General features: G+C 37.2%; 2 protein-coding genes across 11 annotated transcripts in view; one reads left to right on the top strand and one right to left on the bottom strand.

Moving 5' to 3' along the window:
* Positions 1-6041, bottom strand: part of LOC134753524 (transcriptional repressor protein YY1-like) — a 31888-nt gene extending 25847 nt beyond the window's left edge. For 3 of the 10 annotated variants that reach the window (XM_063689427.1, XM_063689432.1, XM_063689433.1), the window contains exons 1-3: positions 5771-6041; positions 3391-3490; positions 2406-2517 (exon numbers count right to left, since the gene is read on the bottom strand). In XM_063689427.1, coding sequence (XP_063545497.1) covers positions 2406-2517; positions 3391-3477 — 199 coding nt within the window. In that variant the 5' untranslated portion in view covers positions 3478-3490; positions 5771-6041. Of the gene's footprint in view, positions 1-2405; positions 2518-2686; positions 2747-3027; positions 3051-3107; positions 3191-3390; positions 3491-5770 lie in introns of those variants that run through there. The other 7 variants (XM_063689434.1, XM_063689428.1, XM_063689430.1 and 4 more) reach the window with 7 other exon arrangements.
* Positions 6042-9894: 3853 nt separating this feature from the next.
* LOC134753529 (isocitrate dehydrogenase [NAD] subunit gamma, mitochondrial-like) lies at positions 9895-22153 on the top strand. Its single transcript, XM_063689439.1, has 7 exons — positions 9895-10250; positions 11348-11462; positions 11758-11909; positions 12742-12886; positions 13585-13727; positions 15010-15161; positions 18801-22153. The coding sequence occupies exons 1-7, from the start codon at positions 10012-10014 to the stop codon at positions 19034-19036; spliced, it is 1182 nt and encodes a 393-aa protein (XP_063545509.1). The 5' UTR covers positions 9895-10011; the 3' UTR covers positions 19037-22153.
* The last annotated feature ends 1274 nt before the right edge of the window (positions 22154-23427 follow it).

Raw genomic sequence — 23427 nt, 5'->3', positions numbered from 1 at the left:
CGGAATGACTCCCGCCTCTTTGCGAATATTCCATATTGCTCCCAAACTGCATTGCACATACACATGTGGGGTATTAAATGAAAGCCAATTAAATATTCTATATTTAATTTCTACACTGTAGTAGTTTAAGAGCAATTTACAAAAGAAATGAAAAAGAAAAATTCGATTATTTGGGTTTTACAACCAAACCAAAAGTCGGACGTTAAAGCGATGTATTACAATATTAAAGATGATGTCTCAAGCCATACACAGATATCAAAAAATCAAAATCAGACCAAAAATGAAAAAAAAATTGTACCAAAATATAGGTATTTGCCAGAACAACTGCATTAAAGTATAAAAAAATCTAAATTGGTCATTTTCAAGTTTTGGAGACCCAATACCATGCCCAACAACATACTAAAAGTTGATGGCGGTTTCCGGATCTGAACTATCTCTTCGACCGTTTCCCATAAGGCATAGTACTATTTATCCGCTCCTCTTTCCCCTAACCCTCACTCTCCTGTAGATCGAAAACATTCGAGCTGTTTCAACCGTACCTGCCCCACTCCTTAAAAAATGCTGGCTACGCCCATGTGTATAAGTTACTCTATGGTTTACTAAAAAGGCTAGTCCTGCACTCTGGTGGCAGAACATTGCAGTAATATCCCATATTAGTCAGCTAAAAGCTTGCGCCATCCAGTTCGGCTGTCAAACTCAGAAACGTCTTTTTCTTAAACCTTTACACCTTTTCCACAATTAATAAAGGGTTCGATTGACACTTAAAGATGAATTAATAAAAAGCATGCAGTGAAATCAAAACGGAAGACCAGCGCTGACTTTAGGGTTAGCAATGTTAGCATTATGCTGAGGCGGGACCATTTCGTGGTAAACTATATACTTTTTGTTTTAAATATACTTTTTTTTTGTAATATGTTTGTATGAAAATTATGAAATGTAGTTTGCCATGAATAAATTAATTATTCTTTATTCTTTAATACTGACATTACATATTAGTGGAATTAGCCGCTTCCAAATCTCACAAATGCGCCGCGAGTGCGCACTCATGTTTGCTTCAGACTGCGTGCTTAATTTACGCAACTCATGCAAGGCTTGTATAAAACGCGCAATCTATAATAAACATGCGTGGTAGCTCGCGGCGCGTACGCTAGATTTGAACGCATTAATAGAAGTTACCAAAAATACACAAGAATAGCTACTAAGATGCGTTGTACAAATCTGTTTATTATACGGACTGATACCAAAAAATCCGATCAATATTGATGATTCAGTGATGAAGAATCGAAAAGGGTGTGCATATTCATGATTAGGGTGTCGGGTAAATTTTATTTAATTGGTCTTGAAAAACTTGTCTAATAGGTTTATAAATTATATAAATTCATTATTAAAAACCTTAGTGAAATATAAATGAAGTAGATTGTAATGGTTAATGTTATATGATGTTAACTTTTAAAAACAGTACACGATTTCCGATCTCTGATGGCGGCCATTTCTCGAACGGTAAATTACTAAAATTATTAGCGCGTGTTGTCATGAAAATTCATATGTATGTTTCGTGGAATAATAACGTTAGTCTTACACCGTTGGAGAAATAGGTGCCTGGTGAAAAATGTGGTGAGGCGTCAAAAAACAGGAATTATATGGCCAAAACTGTCCAAAATGTACAAGTTTTAATAAGTATCTGGTTTCTTTTGACGCCGTGACATAGAGGGCTGTAAAATTACTTACGTTACACTTATAATCTTTATATCAAAAATAGAACAATTAATTTTAAAGATCTATCACTAATCTCAGATGGTAGGCGGAACAGTTGAGACTTGAAAGACCCATAGAATGTACCTTAATTTGTGACTAAAATATTTAATAACTTAGCACTATCAGTTTACTACGCTTTGAAAGCGAAATGAAAAGGTTGTACGTAAAATTCACATTTTTAACGAGTTTTAGTAGGCTTAGCACGAGTGCGCCGCGACAGTGACTCGCGAGATAGGCTTCCCGTCTTTTTTTAATTAATACAGTTAGAATCGATACAACCGTCCAAGGGCCACTTGCGCCATCCAGTAGTTTACCGGTTAAACCTGGAGTTACCAGTACAAATTTAACCCTTTTTTTGCGGCGTTTCCGTCTATGCCGTTGAGGGGGGTGCAATGGGGTCGCGAGCATGTCGACCACGGCACCCCCCCCAGCAGTCCTGGCCCGGTTGAACCGGGACTTCACACCAGGTTTGGGGAGAGTCAGCAAACGCATAACTAACCCTACCCCTCCCGTGTAGGGCAATATTGTGTATTAATAGTTAACTCCGAGTTTGTGGCTGACCCTGGATGATGCAAGTGGCCCTAAGTGGTAGATCTATGATATAAATAATCTACTTAACTAAGATAAGATGGAATGAGGATGATACGCACTACTGAACTGACCTTCCTCCAGGTGATGCATGCCAATCACCTGTTCCTCAACCTCCTCGTACTGATCGTCAGTTATGTACTCCTCGTATTGGCCGGCTTCTATTTCTTCATACTGTAACAAGTTATATTGTACTTTTTTTAAATTGTAACTCCATGAATTTCTGTTGAAATTTCGTAATCTAAGTATTAAACATGAGGTAAGATAGATAAACGTAAGGGTATACAGGGGGAGGGTAAGCGTCAAATTGGCAAGGGAGGGTTTAGGTCAGGGACTAAGATACCTTGACGCCGATCTGATCGTCCCCATCTATCTCTATGCCGCCGTGCGTGCCGATCTCCACCTCACACGTGATCTCCTGGTATATTAAGGTGGACCGTGCCTTGAAAAGGTAGAGGGAAAGGAGGGGGGTGTTGGCGTTACCTGTACGCCGATCTGATCGTCCCCATCTATCTCTATGCCGCCGTGCGTGCCGATCTCCACCTCATACATGATCTCCTGGTACACTCAGGTGGACCGCGCCTTGGAAAAGTAGAGGGAAAGGAGGGGGGGTGTTGGCGTTACCTTGACGCCGATCTGATCGTCCCCATCTATCTCTATGCCGCCGTGCGTGCCAATCTCCACTTCACACATGATCTCCTGGTACATCACGGACCGCGCCCTGTAAAAAAGAGGGGGGAGGAGGGGAAGGGTGTTAGTGTTACCTTGACGCCGACCTGATCGTCCCCATCTATCTCTATGCCGCCGTGCGTGCCGATCTCCACTTCACACATGATCTCCTGGTACATCATGGACCGCGCCCTGTAAAGGTAGAGGGGGGAGGAGGGGAAGGGTGTTAGTGTTACCTTGACGCCAACCTGATCGTCCCCATCTATCTCTATGCCGCCGTGCGTGCCGATCTCCACTTCACACATGATCTCCTGGTACATCATGGACCGCGTCCTGTAAAGGTAGAGGGAGGGGGGAGGGGAAAGGTGTTAGTGTTACCTTGACGCCGACCTGATCGTCCCCATCTATCTCTATGCCGCCGTGCGTGCCGATCTCCACTTCACACATGATCTCCTGGTTCATCATGGTGAACCGCTCCCTGGAATGATTAAATAATATGAATAAATACTATGGGTCAAGCTTACACAAATCGATTTAACTCCACAGTAAGCCCAATAAGCTTGTGTTGTGATTGTGAGTACTAGAGGACTTTGTATAAAGATTTAAAAAAAACCGGCCAAGTGCGAGTCGGACTCGCGCACCGAGGGTTCCGTACTTTTTAGTATTTGTTGTTATAGCGGCAACAGAAATACATCATCTGTGAAAGTCTGGTGACAGACAGACGGACAGACGGTCAGACGGACAGCGGAGTCTTGGTAATAGGGTCCCGTTTTTACCCTTTGGGTACGGAACCCTGATGAATTCAATGAAATGTTACAAATTATGTCATGCATGCACCTAAGTCCAATAATTTCCTGACTAGTCGCACTTGTTAGTAGTACAGATATTGTGTACATGATGTATATTTTAAATGTATCTATTACCATGTGTTGATGAATAAACTATTATCTATCTATCTATGGATAGATATAAAAAAACCGGCCAAGTGAGAGTTTAATTGTTTGTTTAGGTTGACATCTGATACTGTTCATTCTATATGAAGGTTATCTCATTACTAAATTAAGCTTATGATGAATTAATCCTTTAACTGACATAAGCGCTTTGATAGGGTTTTTGATGAGGTTAATTCTGAAACTAAGCGCTTAATTGCGTCAGTTATCATGGTCACATCTTTACCACTCCATGTGACGTGATTCAATAATGTTGTCTAAACAGCAGTGCCTAAGTTGGATTTCAACCTTAGATTGTGGAACATAAGATTTATATCAAATTGTAGAATTATCTAGTTTAAAATTGATTGAATTAATTGTATCGAAGAGATTAGACATTTTAACTAAACTCGATCTAATAACTACGACTGTTAAGATCAATTTAGTTTGCGCTCAGTCTTTACCCTCTATTCACAATTAATTCTATTTCGGGGTAATCTTTTACAAGCTCAACCGGTGATACAATTAATCCGAATTATGAGGTATCTCAAAACAAGCATTTTAATAACTCAATTTAAAACCTCAATTAGGGTAAGCGGTACCAGTCCCTGGAAAAAACTAAAATTTTTTTTTGGTTTTATCACCAAAGTGATTTCTGTGATTGGTGTTAGTAAATCAATTATTTGGCAAAATCAAAGAATTATTTTGTTAAATAGAGTCATTTATAGCAATCCACAAAGCTGTTCATCAATATAATTTTATGTACCTACTTTTTTTAGCATAAAATATGTATACCTAAGCACTTAAAATAACAATTGTATTAAATAAAAACCATGGAGACTATATAATAAACACATTAAAATTTGATATAAAAAGTGACAGCAGAACATAAAGAGTATTGACTTATAAATGGTGATAATTTTAATACATTTAACTACACTGCACATATTCATATCATATCAAACAGTGTAGGTATCAATATGTGTGTGGATGTCTGATTACCTGCTGGGTAAACATTTTTTTAAATAACATTTTAAATAATTAATGCACCAGTTATGAACACGCATAAAATAATTATGAAGCTCGATCAAAATAACTTTCTAGTAGGAATGAAGATTATCAGCATGTTTAATGAGTAGTCATTAATTTAACATTTCTATATCACCCATTAGATAAGCATGCAAGATTAAATAAAAACAAATACGGAAAGTGGTTTGTTTGGTATCTGTTCTAAAAAAAAAACTTTGACAGGTGCGTCCGTCTGTTTGGTCACATTCCTTGGACGACCAACGGGATGGGAGGTCGGAAGATAAAAATTAAAACTATTAAAATACAACAAATAAAGGGAAATGAATATCATTATATCGAAATCTAATGTAATGTACGTAAAATGCCCAAAACTTTATAAATAACGCGCAAATGCACGTCAATGCAAAGTGGCTAGTTCCGAAAACAATTAACTAGGTGATATCATATTACAGAAGTCAGCCTACGTAATTGAATTGGTTGTCACTGTTTCTTGGCGTGACCGTAACGTTATATGCAGTGAATACGGCATAAATTACTGCATTGATGCAGGAAAACAACTAGCGGTTACACTGAGGGCGATAGCCGCTGCCGGCAGTGGCGGTCGGCGGACAGAATAAGAACGATTTTTTTGGGATATCTATAAGACGACCACGCCAAACGCTAACCAGATGAAACCCCCTCAATTTGACCTTCATTTACTCACCTTCAGAACACACCCAACACCGTAAATTCATAGAAAATACAAAGCACTTGTTACAATGTGTCAAATCGTATGAACGTTTTTGGTGGAAATAATTTACCTTTATTTATCTTATAACAAAAGCTGCACGGCCACTTGGAGACAAATTTGGACTGCTGCGTAGGTACAGAATTTTTCCGAGTAATCTTCGCCCCTATCTATCCCCCAGACTTCAGTGAAAAAAAGTTCGATATTTAGGCTCAAAAATATTTGAAATTTACGCGAAAATGTTTATAAAATATGTCCGACTAAACATGGCGTCAAAGATGTCCGACCAAATTCAATATGGCGTACAAAATGGACGCCGCCCGAGCAATGGCGAAAAGATAAAGGCTACACACACGACACACTTAAAAAATATTTTCTGAATGTTGCTATAATCAAAAATATACCCTGGTAGTAGGGAATATAGGGATTACAACATTGATTTTAAACATGATATAAATAAACTTAAAATAACTTTTTAGTTTATAATGTAAACTTATAATAAAGTGCTAGTAAAATATACAACTTAATAACAGCCTCAAAATGTATTATGTCGTAGCATATCCCACGGCCCACTACGCGAAAGTATGTACATATACAAAGATTGTTCGTATTGCAAAAAAAGTGCGTGCGTATTTTGAGTGGAATTATGTCAAATCTAGTGTCGCGTAGAGAATTATTTAAGAAATTAGGTTTACCCACTTTGTCAGCACTTTCTTATTATGGAGCTCTGTAAGCTTATACGCCGCACGGTGGGCTGGATGGCTCGAAAAGAGGACATTCGCACTTTTTTCAGAAAATCATTTTTTGAAAAATGCTATCCAATAGAGAATTATATGAGGAACAATAAATGTGGTATACATTTTTGCGAAGTAAGGCATATTGACAGCAGAAAAAAATAAAGTCTGTTTTTTTTGTATGGGACCCAAAAATAGGTATCTTGTTTCTCAGAAACTATTAGAGGTCCCGTCTTTTACCTTTCAAGACTTTGTTTTTCTACTTTTATAGAGTAAGAAACGATAAGCAGATTTTCTATTCAGGTGCTGTTTTTTTTTTTTTAGTCCAGTAAAAGTTAACACATTTTCGATTTTTTCGTTTATGTCTTTTTTGGGTTTTTACATTATATTTCGATAGTTAAAAGTAAAAATGATAATAACACATAGTATATGTAACGTTTATTAAGTTATAAAAAAATCCTAAGTACATTTTTTACATTTTTCATACAACTAAAAATAAATAATCTAATGTTTTACAATAGACACATGTCATTTAAAATAAACAATAAACAACAAAAAGTAATATGGTTATGGTATAATAATTACGATACATAAATAACATTTCTTAAAAAAATACATATACCTAAATACAAAAATTACTACACTTAGTGAAAAAGTTATTCATTGGTATTTTCTAACATTTCAAAAAGATTATATTCATGGTCGTCGCTCGTATTATATTTTATAATTAGTAATTCTAAAGCTTCGGGTGAGAGTTTTTTAGCTTTCTTAGTTAGTCGTGGCCTTAGAAGAGTTATTTGTGTATCAGAAGATATAAGAAAGTTGTGCAAAATATCTTCATTCGTCATGGTTCTGCTACATTTTCTAGCATGGTGTTCTCTCACATTGCGAAAATCTTTGTTCCTCGCTTCTGATGCTTCTTCTGATAATTTTCCAATTGGTAACATGCCGAAATGCTTAATTATGTCAGCCCCATGTATTAAAAGCTTGTGTACGCTAGATGGCATATAATACCACGCGTATAACTCTTCACTTGTACACAAAACTGCAGTTTCACGACAATAGTCAGAAAATTTTGTTATATTTACATGTTCTCCAGAAGCAATCACTTGCAAAATTACATGAAATCGTTGAATCACATTGACATCGATTCCCGTAATACGGGCTGTGATTTCAGGGTTGGAGAAGAAGCGTCTGGCAGTGTTACCATCGTTTGTTGTTCCAGCTCCTTGCTTAACGACATCAATTAGTAATCCCAGTTCAGATTTAAATTCGTCTTGAATCCGTTTCTTCGCTTGTTCCTTCAAATGAAAATGAAAGAAAATGTAGCAGAACCATGACGAATGAAGATATTTTGCACAACTTTCTTATATCTTCTGATCCACAAATAACTCTTCTAAGGCCACGACTAACTAAGAAAGCTAAAAAACTCTCACCCGAAGCTTTAGAATTACTAATTATAGAAAATAATACGAGCGACGACCATGAATATAATCTTTTTGAAATGTTAGAAAATACCAATGAATAACTTTTTCACTAAGTGTAGTAATTTTTGTATTTAGGTATATGTATTTTTTTAAGAAATGTTATTTATGTATCGTAATTATTATACCATAACCATATTACTTTTTGTTGTTTATTGTTTATTTTAAATGACATGTGTCTATTGTAAAACATTAGATTATTTCCTTTTAGTTGTATGAAAAATGTAAAAAATGTACTTAGGATTTTTTTATAACTTAATAAACGTTACATATACTATGTGTTATTATCATTTTTACTTTTAACTATCGAAATATAATGTAAAAACCCAAAAAAGACATAAACGAAAAAATCGAAAATGTGTTAACTTTTACTGGACTAAAAAAAAAAACAGCACCTGAATAGAAAATCTGCTTATCGTTTCTTACTCTATAAAAGTAGAAAAACAAAGTCTTGAAAGGTAGAAGACGGGACCTCTAATAGTTTCTGAGAAACAAGATACCTATTTTTGGGTCCCATACAAAAAAAACAGACTTTATTTTTTTCTGCTGTCAATATGCCTTATTTCGCAAAAATGTATACCACATTTTTTATTCCTCATATAATTCTCTATTGGATAGCATTTTTCAAAAAATGATTTTCTGAAAAAAGTGCGAATGTCCTCTTTTCGAGCCATCCAGCCCACCGTGCGCCGATATCCCGGTATATATCCGCTGAAAACGAATTTTATTAGTGATAGGCTCAATAAAATACTTGCTCATGACGTTCAGGCTCCTGTTGGTAAAACAGCAACTTTCTTGAGATGCCATAGGCATGTTAGGCATAAATTAGGTCTCTTTCGTCTACAAAATTTTACCCTAGTCTAAAGAAATGTTTTATTGAGCTGTGTCCGTATAGCCTTTTGTAAAATTAAATGTAAGATAAAATGCATGCTATTTATTATTGTAAATATTTTTATTTTATTTGTGCTAGACTGATATGGTAAAATTGTATTGAGACAAAACAACATGTTAATGTACCATCAATAAATACAATGAAAAACGTTATTTATGTACCTATGTATTATTTTCAAAAGTTCCAACTCAGTACCAATATAAAAACACTTAGGACGTTTTGATTATAAGTTTATCAATTTCAAATTTCAAAACTTTAACCCATCTACTGTTTTTTAATTGTATGGAACCTACTCTACTTCCTTTTTTTGGATTGGGCTAAATATGTATCTAAATTTCCTAGACGGACGGTTAGGTTAGGTATAATATTAATAATATATGTGTCGTTTTCAAGTAAAATAGGTACCACATTGTCGCTTACTAAAGGGTTAATTTTGCTTGCATCTCTTTACGAATAACCTGTCAGAGCGTCCTTGTGGTAAGCGACAATGTGGTACCTTTTACTTGAGAACGACACATATAATTAGGACTCCAGCCATATAAAAAATCTGCATAAAATTATCAAAATCGGCTTAGTACTTTTGAGTTTATAACGTATACGTATATAATTTGTCAAAGGACTGTCTCATTTCAAACAAAGACAGAGAATCATACTATCTTTGTCTTACACTAGTACTAGCACCCGAAAGAAAAGGATGTGTATAGTTTTTTTTGTTGTTATTTACTGACAATTTGGTTTAACCAACTATAGGTAGAGTTAGACCAAGACAAGTCTGCAATGATTTTGATAGAACACGCAGTGCAAGTGTTATAATTTCGCGTCATAATTTCATAGAAGTTTGACGTTTAATTAAAATAACACGCACTGCGTGAGTGCTATCGAAATAGTTGCAGACTTATCTTGGTCTAACTCATTAAACTAAAATCATAACCCTTCCTTTTGACTTCGCTGTAGACGGGTGTACATGGGGTGTACAGTGTAATTTTCATAGAATCCATTTATGTACTGTATATCCGTGTGCATAGTCTTTACAACTGTAATGAACAGTGGCGCCATCATGCAAAACTTTTGACAGTTCAGCGCCATCTGACGTGTAAGAGCTTTCAACTTCCTCCACCTTCCTTTTCCTGTGATTATTCAACAACCTGCCCGCAGTATTTTCGATTTAAAAAGGTTCTACGGCCTTGTGTGAAGAAAATACACGATGGCAGTGAGGCTATTATCTAAACTAAAGCTAATCCCAGAGTTGGGAGGTGCCGCGTATTCGAGCTCGGCCGCAGCACCTGCTACTGTGTCTGACTTCGATATCCAGCATAAAACACCAGTTATCAGGAAACAGTCCCACATTCCGAAGGCTCATTATGGAGGAAGACATGCTGTTACCATGCTGCCAGGCGGTGGTATTGGTCCGGAATGCATGGGTTACGTCAGAGACATATTCAAGTAAGTTTCTTGAGACAGTCATTCTTGGTTATATTTATCCATACTCAATGCGCCCCTGTGCGTATTTCGGTCTTAAACTTACTGTATATTTATATTTATTAGTTTTCAGATGTATACCTTAAGAAAATTTCCGAATATTAATTAAATAAAGGAATTTAAGTTATCATTTCATGGCTAATAATGTCTTGTTAACAATTTGCTTAGTTTAGAAGTCCTTTAGGCATACTAGGCACATAACTAGGTGCGCAAAATGACTAAAGGCATAGTGGCGCTTGGAGCCGAGCCTTTCAGCTTAATGCATTTATATCAAGACCACTTGAAGGTTACCACAAGGGGTTCTTGCCTAAGCCTCATTTTTATTTTTCTGATACAATATATGAAATTAGGTTGGTCAACTTACATCCAATCATCCTACTTTTGTTCCATTTTAATCCAAATGACAGATTAGCTGGTTCCAATTTTGGATTAAATTGGCTGGACAAATAGCCATTCAACACAGTCATTTTAGTATTCTGTAATATAAAAACAAGGATTTGGGTGCAGTCAACATTTAACAAAATTTAAAGTCCTACTCTATCACCTATCATTTCCATCCAAATATCTTCTATCACTACCAGGGGTGCGAAACTCCTCCCTTCGGGCAAACTCGGCTCCATTTGGCTCAGCATTGCTCTGAGCAATTATGAGGGTTGGCACAACTTGACGTCCCTTTAAAATTAAAAATTAAAATTAAAAATTGTTGTAGTACAAACTTAAAAGGCTATGTTAGTGTTACATGTTAATTATAAATAAGGATAAAAGCAAACAACAACAAATGTTAAAAAAAAATGTTCCACTGACAGGGGCAAGTAGTAGATATTTTTATTCACTACCTGGCCCTGCCAATGACAACCTTTGTGTGCACAACCACAGATAAGATAATGACCTGAATTTTGACAACCATAAATAGCCAAAAGGAATAGTGCCATATATTAGAAAGGGACGTCATGGTTCAACCCTGAACCGCTTTCAAACTTTGGTTTTGTAGGAAGTTTCCTTTCTGTATGGTAGTACTATTATTTATTCTGTGTCACTACATACAAAATATAATATTACAGATACATTGGAGCCCCTGTAGACTTCGAAGTGGTGGATATTGACCCTGATGTGGACAACGATGAGGATGTGCAGTATGCTATCACCACTATCAAGAGGAATGGTGTTGGACTTAAGGTTTGTATAGTTAGGCCGCTTCCTCACTTGGCGGCGCGGTATCGGTGCAGTAAGCAGTATTTCTTTCTCATTGGTGCAGATTCGCGGGCGTGGGGCGCGGTCCCGAATTTGCACCAATCAGGAAGATATACTGCTTACTGCACCGATATCGCGCCACCAAGTGAGGAAGCGGGCTTAATGTGTGGTAGTCCGTACTTGTTTAGGGGGGGGAGAGGTCAAGAAAAAGTGACATGTTGTGACATGGACACCAATATCAGCATTACCACATAGTTAATAATTCATTTTTTTTATCCAGGGCAACATCGAAACCAAGAGCGAAGCGGCCTACGTGACCTCACGTAACGTTGCCCTGCGTAACGAACTGGACATGTACGCTTACGTGATGCACTGCAAGTCATACCCCGGACTCGACACGAGGCATAAGGACATCGATGTCGCTATTATCAGGTAAAACATTTAGTTATAAAATTTTACATACCCAACATTGCCCTGCGTAACGAACTGGACATGTACGCTCACGTCATGCCGCAAGTCATACCCCGGACTCGACACGAGGCATAAGGATATTGATGTCACTAAGTCACTATTATCAGGTAAAATATTAAGTTAATAATACCTCGACGGCATTGGCGAGATGACTTTGGCGCCTTTGATAGGAACTGGTGGGGGACAGGTCAAGACCGGGATACGTGGAAAGGGAGGAGGGAGGCCTTTAAAAAAACCAGTTATTTCAGAAAACATAGGTTCTATAATATGGTAACTCTTAACTTAAGAACTATGTTAGCCTATTTTTAAAAGGAAAGGAAAGAAAAGGAAAGCACATAAAATTCAATAACTAAAATTAAATTAAATTAAATTAAGAATAAGAATAATAAATATTTACTATGTATAATTACATTAAATTAAATATTTAATCAATCTTTGCTCAGCAGTGGGACACTAGGCTCATTAAAAAATAAATTGAAGACACTATAGTAGCCGCAAACCAAACTGATGACCGGGGTCATAAAAATGTACACTAACACTATGGACATGGTCTGAAAATAAAATATATTGTATTGTATTGTATAAAACGAGAATTTTCATTCACACTTGCCTGATCGTGGCAAGAGCGAGAGAAATAGTGATTAGTGATATAACCCCGGTCCTCAGTTTGGTTTCCGGCTACTATAGTGTTACAAAAATAAATGCTATCTGACCTTACAAACCAGGGGAGAAAGGCCTTATTGGGACGCTGTGAAAAAAAATGGATTCCTAAATGTACGTTGTTTATTTCCAGACAAAACACAGAAGGAGAATACGCCATGTTGGAACACGAATCAGTACATGGTGTGATTGAGTCCATGAAGGTTGTGACAGCTAGCAACTCCGAGAGGGTGGCCAGGTTCGCCTTCGAGTACGCGAAGAAGAACGGACGTAAGAAGGTAGGTGAACAAATGTTGCCTTCTTCTTCCTCCTCGGTTCCTCATGGGGGACACCAAAGTAGGCTAATAAAAATAAACCGGCCAAGTGCGAGTCGGACTCGCGCACGAAGGGTTCCGTACCATTACGCAACGGCAAAAAAATCACGTTTGTTGTATGGGAGTCCCACTTAAATATTTATTTTATTCTGTTGTTTAGTATTTGTTGTTATAGCGGCAACAGAAATACATCATCTGTGAAAATTTCAACTGTCTAGCTATCACGGTTCATGAGATACAGCCTGGTGACAGACAGACAGATGGACAGCGGAATCTTAGTAATGTTTTTACCCTTTGGGTACGGAACCCTAAAGAAGATTCAAATATCAACCATAAAAAATGTAGTCAACATCCGTATATTTGGGGCATTTTCTATGAAAAGGGACCTTATGGTCGATGGCGCTTACGCCGCACAGCGTCGCGCGGCATTGTATTTTTAACGGAGCAACGTTTATAATGGCGTAAGCGCCATCGACAATAAGGTCCCTTTTTATAGAAAATACCACATTTAATGAACAGTTTTGAATGATTCATGGTTAGTTTCACTAGACTTATATTGACCGGAATATGGGCCGTGATTACCTTTTGTATTGTTTTCGAGCTCCCGATATTTCGACGCAGTTACATGCATCTTGTATTCAATGAAATTCCTTTTACTTCAGGTGACAACGGTCCACAAAGCCAACATCATGAAGATCTCCGATGGCCTGTTCTTAGAGACTTCTCGACGTCTCGCCAAGGAGTATCCGGAGCTGGAGCACAATGATATGATCATCGACAATTGCTGCATGCAGCTGGTCGCTAAGTGAGTACAGTGAGTGAGTGAAGACGATAACGGTTTGAAAATTTAACCGGTGTCCGAGCCTTGTTGCTGAGCGTATGCCTCTCCTCTCTTCGTGTACGGCACTTATCCCGGAGCTACCCGCCATTTGTCTCGTCCGTTAGTGCCCCGTTATCTTCCTAATTTCGTCCACCCGACGAAATTACAGACGAATCTAAAAGGCAGAGTTTATCACTGTAAATACAAGTAATACAAAAGTCATATTTGAAGAAGACTGCTCAATTTCTATTAATTATAATCATAATCATTTATTTAACTCCAGACAACAATGGTCCACAATAATACAAATTAAAAATTACAATTAAATTAAAATAGGTTATAAATTAAATTAAAATTACATAAATTAAAAAAATACACTAAATTATAAACAATCATTTACTTGCTGGAGCCCGTACATGAACACTTACACAGTGACACACACACACACACACACACACACACACACAAACACACACACTTACACAGTGAGTGATTATATTAACTAAATTACACTCGAGAGCAATGGAAGTGAGTCACAAAGCGACCTGTGTTTATTACGTATTTTATAAAAGTATGTTATCCTCCTAAGGCCCAATGTCCTACCTATAGTACCTATTCAGTTCGATGAAATTTAAATCCTATTCAAGTGGAACAGAGTCGCTTTTGCTTTGTTTCGTTTAATTTTCCAACAGCGCAAAATCAACTCTATTTCCTACACTATAGCAAATATAGATATAACTCCGTATTAGATGGATACAGTCTAAGGAAAAAACGTGCCTCGAAAATCACGAATATTGGATTCTCGATCAGATGTCGCTACTACCTTTGGCCTACTCTCGTATAGAGGGCGTTGACGGTTTCGTTTGTTATTTAACAATTTTAACGCATGTCAGTGAAAGAACATGGGTCAAAATAATAAAAATAATGCAAATAAAAAACATCATTTATCCATATTTAAATACATTTTCTCGTATTTTTATGAAAAAATGATAATGATTGAAAAAAAGATGGGAATTTGCAGATGGAGTATACATGAGCAAATAAATAAAAATAAAAAAAATGTTTGTAAATCTTCATTTTTAGTTTTAACGTGTGTTGATAGATGGCAGTGAATTTACTGTGGTTACAAAATTTACTATGACAGTACCGCTCTATAATATTATATCCTCTTTGACTATAGGTTCAAATTTCAGTGGCAAATTTTGGATTTTTCCTTTTTATTACTGGGCCTTAGGAGGCTATAAAATCCAATTCAATTTTATCCCAGGCCTCACCAGTTCGACGTGATGCTCATGACCAACCTCTACGGCTCCATCGTGTCCAACGTGGTCTGCGGTCTGCTGGGCGGCGCTGGACTGTTGTCTGGAAGAAATTACGGCGAACACTATGCAGTGTTTGAACCTGGCACTAGGAACACAGGTACATTTGTTGGACCAAATGGGATAAGTGTGAACGCGTTAAGAGTTTCCGACAAGCTCGGCCGAATTTCACCTTCCCATACAAACGGAGTTCCGTTTTCATTTTAAAACTACGTTTAGGATTGTAATGAAACTTTGCATATACAATGACATGAGGTATATCAGGTCTGTAATTAGTTTATTTAACTCCAGTTTATAAAACAAACAAAATAGAGCAAAAACAAGTTTTGTATGAAAAACTTGAATTCACTGTATTTTTTTTTTAACTATGGTATCTGAAGCTACATAAACTAATACCTTATCGTATTGTAAGTACAAAGCTTCAGAGCAAACTAACTAGTCGTTTTAAAATGAGAACGTAACTACGTTTGTATGGAGAACCGAGCTTGCCGGAGACCTTTAGTGGTAGACCTATATACTGTAAGAGTAAAAACACCAGAGCACCATTATAACAAATATTTATTAGAGAATCACAAAATATGGGAGTTTAGTTGTGGATAGTATGTGGCGCGTACGACGCCCAGAAACCGATCTACAAGATGGACGACGCTTCTTAGTGATGTGACATTCCGGTTGTCGTAGTGATGTGACGACCGATAAATGACGATGCCGCCTTTTAGCTCGGCCATCTCCTGACCCGACCTACGCCCCGAAGGTCACTGCTAGCCGTGCCGCCACTGGAGACAGCCGCAGCCAACACAATCGCAGCAAGCTGGGCCTCCACCAGGTGGCAGTAGCCTCCATCTGTTCGTTATTCTGCGAATTGAACAAGCATCTTTTATGCTCAGCCGATACACAAGGCTTGGTCCTTTTAAGTAATTGACTCAAGTTCCGTTGAAACGGTCTATTTCGTTATCGTCAACTTACACCAAGACATTTAGTTCTATTTTAATCGAATTGGGGTAAGGCTAAGGTCAGCTGACTGAACTAAATGTAAGATTGCATGACCAGGCTAGGAACCAAATATTCCGTGGTAGCTACAAGAGGTGTTAGCATTTGCAAGACTGCTCGGTACTTGCTCGAAATACACAAAAGGTATACTAAACCTTTCATGTGCAAATGACACCAAGAGGATAGAAATACCAATTAATTATTTATGCAAGTAATAAAATATTGACATCTAGCGGCGGGTAGATAAACCACTTTTGCAACGCAATCTAACATAAATTATTTTCTTGTGAATAACGTCATAACTTGGAAGGATTTATTTGATATTTATTTATAACCTTCTTGTATAATGTACCCATGCAGGTAACCCAAACCTTCCATGAGCGGTGCGTTTCATACTGACCGCTAAACGTAACAAAGATGTTTTGCGTTGTTTTAAAAGCAAAGACTTGGAACAAACTCACAGTTGGGTCGTCCGTTGTAGGATATAAGACTCCTTCGCACGCACGCACAACAATGCGTACAACTCGTGAGTGGCTAACATGGGACACGTCTCATGCGTGTGCATAGCTGCCCTCCGATGCAGCACATGAAAACAGCATAAACTCTTGTTTACGAACCTCTGTAACATACGTGTGAAAAGACTAGGTTCCTTAACATAACAAGGCGTGATAATTTACCCTTGGAACTATAGCCAGCGACAGGCTTTTAGCATTAGTATAATACCAATGTTGTCCAAATAACTGTGATAAGGTTACGACGATCCATAAATGCACAATTGGCACAGTTAGACCCTTTCGATCACAGTTCCGGCTTGATAGCCATAAAATCATACCGTAAATAACAATGACAGTCAAAATTTGTCTACTTCTGTAAAAACATGAGACAGATGCAATTATGTTTGGACAGAACTCATGGGCGCTCTTTAGCAACATTGTTATAAATTACATAATCACCTTTAGTCGTGACATAATCAAGTACTTCATGTCACCGCTTTCTAGCATCGTGACTAATGGCAGTTATCCACAGATTTAATTATTAGACAAAAACATTACCGTGTTAAAATACCATATGCAGGCTAGGATACCACTGCCCTTGTAGGCGCAACGACCGTAGAAGTCGGCCCTTCACGATAAGATTGTCACGGAGCGCGTTGCATGCACTCGTTTCAACTGGGCATTCCGAACAGGCACTCCCTCAACTCTACTGGATCCGGAACTTCGTCAGCGATCTCTAGAAGGTATAAGTGCAAGCAACCCTTTCAAGGTAATCTTAAGATCATCAGTCTTAAAACATACTTTTGTGAAACAAGGTCTCAAGCCAACCTCTCAACAACAAATAAGCAACCAATAATAACAACTAGCCTCTGAAGGTAGTCTAATAACACATGCAATGGTCCGCCTCTTAAGGCCTGCACTGCAGATAGTAATAACAACTAGCCTCTGAAGGTTAGTGACAAGCAACAGGCCGCCTCTTAAAGCCTATGTTGCGATTACCGGCGCCAGGAACTAGCCTCTTAAGGATAGCATCCCTTGCCGAAAGTCTTATATCACATGCAATGGTCCGCCTCTTAAAGCCTGCACTGCAGATACCAGTAACAAACTACCCTCTTAAGGATAGTGACAAGCAACAGACCGCCTCTTAAAGCCTATGTTGCGATTACCGGCGCCAGGAACTAGCCTCTTAAGGATAAAGTATTAAGTAGCCCTCATTGTTAATCATGAAAGCATAATACCAGCATACATAAGGTATCAATCTAGGCTAAATTTACATTACCCAACTTGTTTTGTAAGCCTTTTTACTTGAATGTAAATCTCACTGTAACACAAACTGTAGAAAATGATCATAGCATTGTGTTAATATGTTATGTACACATAATCACATTATATTATGTATCTGAAAGCACATGGATCACAAAACACAACACATAAGTGAGGCAGTGAACATCTATTTACCACCATGGTCCCGGTGCGTTGTTAGGTGTTGGACCGGCCAACAAGACTTCTTACCTGAACTAATTTATTTCTTACTCTGTACTAATTTGTTTCTTGTTCTGTCTTATTTTATTCATACCAATATCAAAAGCAAAATGGTAACATTGGCAACTGTCAGCCCGTGTCCTGTGATATTCTGCTGTGAATATTGTCATACATACACGCCAGCAGCTTTAATACTCTTCAATATTTATTCAGACATTCATGATCATTGATCACTGAGGTACATAATCTGAAAGCAAACACACAACACAAAGCACGCCGACACAGGTTCGTTTTGTAGGTTCTGTGTAGGCATCATTTGACGCCAACCTTAAACCTTGTATGTTCAATACTCAACAGTCCTTAACAGATGAGTGGTGTTGGTGCATTTACTCATTACAATCAGATTAATTCTGTTAATATAACGATAACGTTCACAACAATGAATGACTACGCGCGGTTAATTTCGTAATTTCAATTTCCGACGAATTATATCGTAGTAGGCGAAGATGATTATCCCACTTCTGAAGCTGTAAGAGTAAAAACACCAGAGCACCATTATAACAAATATTTATTAGAGAATCACAAAATATGGGAGTTTAGTTGTGGATAGTATGTGGCGCGTACGACGCCCAGAAACCGATCTACAAGATGGACGACGCTTCTTAGTGATGTGACATTCCGGTTGTCGTAGTGATGTGACGACCGATAAATGACGATGCCGCCTTTTAATACATACCAACTCGTAATATTAATTCAAAAATGTTTAAACGCAGGCACAGCGATCGCCGGCAAGAACATCGCGAACCCCATCGCCATGATCAACGCGTCCGTGGACATGCTGGAGCACCTCGGGCACCACTTCCACGCGGACCTGATCCGCGGCGCCGTCACCAAGACCATCAACGTGGACCGCATCTTCACTCCCGACGTCGGGGGCACCGCCTCCAGCACGGACGTCGTCAAGGCGATCATAGGTAACATTGGACAGGGGCTTGGACACGGACATTAGGAAAGACCGTCCCGTTTCTCCATACAAACGTAGGCCCCATTTTTCTCTCCGGATATTGACACTATGGAAATTTTTACATTACATGTTGCCAGGCAGAGTGATGGCAGGTGGACCAAAATGTTGACAGATTGGTGGCCGCTTTCGGATGAACGAAGCGCCTGGCGTCCGTTGGCTCGTTGGGTGTTTTTTTTTTTCAAATCTCTTTAATAAAAGGGTTTCATCATATTTAATGATGGCACCCCCATTGTTACAAATTAAAATTACAAACTTACCGTGTCAATATCCCATGTATAACACAATAATGTTAATATCCAGAGAGGAGACTGCGGTCTACATTTGTATGAAAAGGCGATTTCGATTTTTCGTCTCGTCTTAAGCAATCAGAAGGTAGAAGGAATTTGATTTCTGTTCCACTTTTTACCAACAATATAAAAGGCAGTACTCCGTTTTTGCTTAATTTTTCTAACCTCAAAAGTAATGGAAATTAACTGTTTATTCAGAAATGCTAGGGTTCCTATGATATCTAATATTGGGGTACAATAATATGTGACGTTTTCAACCAAAAGGTACCACATTGTCGCTTGTCGATAAGGTTGATTTCAAATTGAAGCTATATGGAAATAGCGGCTTATTGACAACCTACAATAAGTACCCTTTTGGATGAGAATGGCACATATGTAAACGGCACTATAATTCAGTGTTACTGGGATTTAATTTTAGAGGAAAAATGTTACCACACTTTTGAGGTTATAAAATTTCTAATCTGATAAAAACAGGAGGGTACTTATAGATGTGTTGCGGCAAAGAGGATATAATAAGATAGAGCGGTACTGTCATAGAAAATTTTGTAACCACTGTAAATTCACTGCCATCTATCGACATACTTTAAAACTAAAAATTAAGATTTATAAAAATACGTTAAAATGTATTTAAATATGGATCAATGATTTTTTTTATTTGCATTAATTATTTTTATATGATTTTGACCCATGTCCTTTCACTGATATGCGTTAAAATTATAAATAACAAACGAAACGGTCAACGCCCTCTATACGAGAGTAGGCCAAAGCTAGTGGCGCCATTTTCGAGGCACGTTTTTTCCTTAGACTGTATCCATCTATTACGGAGTTATATCTATCTTTGGTTGCGGTGACGAGGTACAAAGTGGCTCAGAAATTAAAATTACTTAACCCATAAATTATTGGTTGTTGATTAAGGCATAACTTATTGGCAACCGATAAGTTACCTTATAAATGATCGATCAAGTTTTTCTTGTTATATTATTTCGTAAGTAGTGTCATAGTGTGATATTAAATTGAGTTTTTTCTTAACAAAAATGCATTAATAATAAGTTTGTACAAGTTTTGATACCCTGTGAACTAGACATGCGCGAAACAGTGCTCCAAAAAGTAATGCTATATCACATCACTTTTTCGAAAACGTAATAGTACACTGAGATATCACATCACTCATCACTCGAAACATGACCCGAACGTGAAACAGCGCTCCGGCGCGCGCGTGATGGTCAAATTACAGCATCTCCTACATTACGCAGCGCATCTACAGCACTCTAGTGACGTAGTGACTAGCGCGTCTCGTACCTATGTGTGAACTTATGGTTTTAAACCAGTTGAAAAATATTGAATTATAAGAAAAAGTTAATCGATCCATTTAATGAGATTTAAAACTTAGAACTAAACTAAACTTCTTTGTAGAAATCGCAACTGTTATAATAGGGTATTTGATTGTATTTAAAATAAATTATTTTACACCATGCATGAAATAAAGGACCAGAAGATTAATAGAAAAACGTAGACAGCAGTTATTTTTAGACACAATTTCTATTTTAAAACCCGTATAAAACTACAAAGAGTTGGTAATTTGATTGTGACGTCACATGCAAGTGTTTCATATAAATTCCATACTAGCAAAATCGTTTTGACAGTTCGAAAAAAGAAACTGATTTGACTAGTAGTCAAATACCCTATTATAATAAAATGACAGTAGCGACATCTGTTACCAAAGCGCCAAAATCCCAAAAACGTCATTAGATTAAAACGTGTGAAATTAAATCGATTTTGGTCATTTTGGGACTTAGGTAATACGGCCAAAGTGCCTCTTAGTTTGATTTTGGAAAAGTGATATCTTGTATCTTTATAGGCATCATTTTTCTATAAATAGGTCAGCTAAAATTAAGGATGTTTTGTGACTTTTAGGCCAAAATGTGGAATAAAAATAAAATAATCTTTATTGCAACTTTAAATTATTACTTAACATTGGTTCCTGGCTCTCAAAGTAGGTTTCCCTGTGTCTCAAGAGCCAGAGGAATAAAGAATTATTACGAATGAAATAAAACTATGAAAACGGATTATATCGCGTATATTGAATTTATAATACATCCCGACGTTTCGAACCCTTTACAGCGTTCGTGGTGCGTGGTGGTGGTTTATTTCATGAGTAACTATCGCGGTAACCTAAGACAATATTAATTATTACGAAATTATAGAGTAAAATAGTATTGCCATACCTTTATGTACTAATTGATACCTATTTCATTAACTATCCTTAACTTTAGCTGAACCATACAGTATTCTACCACACTTAAAACAACCAAATATATTCGAAATACAGTAGTAGTACTTAATAGAATCATTTTAGTTCTGTACGTTCTGTCATAGACAATTTTTATTTATTTAGACCATAGACAAATAAATGGCTTGTATTTTTTTTTGTTTCATATTGTAACAAATGTGTCAAAATTGTACCGCTAAATAGTTTCCATGTGTAATAATTTTATAAATCATGTATTTATTATACCATTTTTGTATTACATTTTCGCTATTTTAATTCTGTAGATATTATTTGAATTTGTAAAAAAATGTAAATTAAATAGCCTTTATCATTTCGTCTGCTTTGTCACTGGTCTTAAATTAAACCTTAAGCATTACGTTTTAAGGTCGAATATTGACTAGCAAGATCTTTAATGAGGCATTCGAAAATTTAAGTACAAGATAGAATATATTATTATTATAAAATAGAATTTCAGTTACCGTTGTGTAAGTAGATAATATTTATTTATTTCAATTGTTTAAATATTGGAAATAAAAGCCAGTATTACATAGGCTCGTTTCATTTTAGCTGTATTTCTAGATTATCCTTATTTAGAAATAAGTACTGTTTCGTAGATAATGCTATAAGTAAGTACGTACATACCGAAGTAGTGTTTTAAATGTAATCATTATCCACACTATCGGAGCGTAATTAAATAGCTAATTACAATTTAAGTATTTACGTTAAAGGTGATTAAAACCTTTTGAGCGCCATTTCTCATATCCAATTGTCACGCACACGCCAACGTAATTGGTACAAGTAATCTAATAAAATTGAGAGCACGAAATATTATTTAATAGCGTATCGGCACAACTCACGACTGCTTCAACCTTTCGCGTCCCAGCCATATTTTTTTCGCACTATACTTTTTACGTTTCATAGTAGAAATTAAATAAAATGGAACTAAAAAAAATCCATACTAAATTGTTGCCATGTTTAAGCATTTTACGTCAAAAATGTGACAGTTACGTAGGAAGTGGCGCCCTCAATAATTTTCTACAATTGTCGGACTATACCTGGTGTTTTTGACTTTTCGTACATTTTGTATGAAATCGGGTCCGTTGTGGGACTCGTAGGATGCAAGGCTAACCTTTTGGACGCCAATGACGGATATATCGGCACCGCAGGTCCAACGTTAAAGACAGATTAATCGGTCATAGACCACAGAGCAACATATACCTACGTGCATGTGCATAAAGTTCAATTTCAGTTTTGACACTTCGGTGACGTGGCGTCCGAGTGACAGCTTTTGTGTTTTTCACGGCGTCAAAAAGGTTAATAAATCGGATAGAAAAAAAAAACTGGTGAGTTGACCGTGACGTCATTGTGTAATGTTTCATATCAATTCCATATTAGCAAATAGTTTTGACAGTTCTAAAGAAGAAACTATGGATGGTATAGAAAGGATGCCAATCTCTTATGGCAGAATTGTTGCAAAAGTGACTGCTTTCAGCTTTAAATAATAGTTCCTAATCTCTCCGGTGGCGCTAGTTAGGCTCTGGGACATGAGTATAACATGAACCATATAAGGCAACAAATAACCCGACCAAATTACGTAGGTTGTTTTTGGTAGTATTTCGGTGTATGGTGGCGCCGCCTAATTACTGTTTTTTGATCGACACTTTTCATACATAGAGATTTGGCTCCTTTATATAGTCTCCATGGAAAAAACTGATTTGACTAGTAGGAGAATACCCTATTGCCGCCTCAACCATGTCGCTTCAGCGATACCTAACCTAAGATATCACTTAACTCCTACGTTATCATGTCTATTTTTCAGA

The sequence above is a fragment of the Cydia strobilella genome, chromosome 27 (assembly GCF_947568885.1).
Source record: "Cydia strobilella chromosome 27, ilCydStro3.1, whole genome shotgun sequence".
Classification (NCBI taxonomy): Eukaryota; Metazoa; Arthropoda; class Insecta; order Lepidoptera; family Tortricidae; genus Cydia; species Cydia strobilella.
The sequence above is the reverse complement of the archived record's forward strand: the minus strand, read 5'-3'. Positions and strand labels throughout refer to the sequence as shown.

What these genes read in the sequence shown, in the direction of transcription:
- LOC134753529 (XM_063689439.1), top strand. Translation starts at nt 10,012, where the DNA reads ATGGCAGTGAGGCTATTATCTAAACTAAAGCTAATCCCAGAGTTGGGA. An exon ending in GGAATGGTGTTGGACTTAAG is followed by an intron (nt 11,463 to 11,757) that starts GTTTGTATAGTT and finishes TTTTTTATCCAG; the next exon opens with GGCAACATCGAAACCAAGAG. An exon ending in AGAAGAACGGACGTAAGAAG is followed by an intron (nt 12,887 to 13,584) that starts GTAGGTGAACAA and finishes CTTTTACTTCAG; the next exon opens with GTGACAACGGTCCACAAAGC.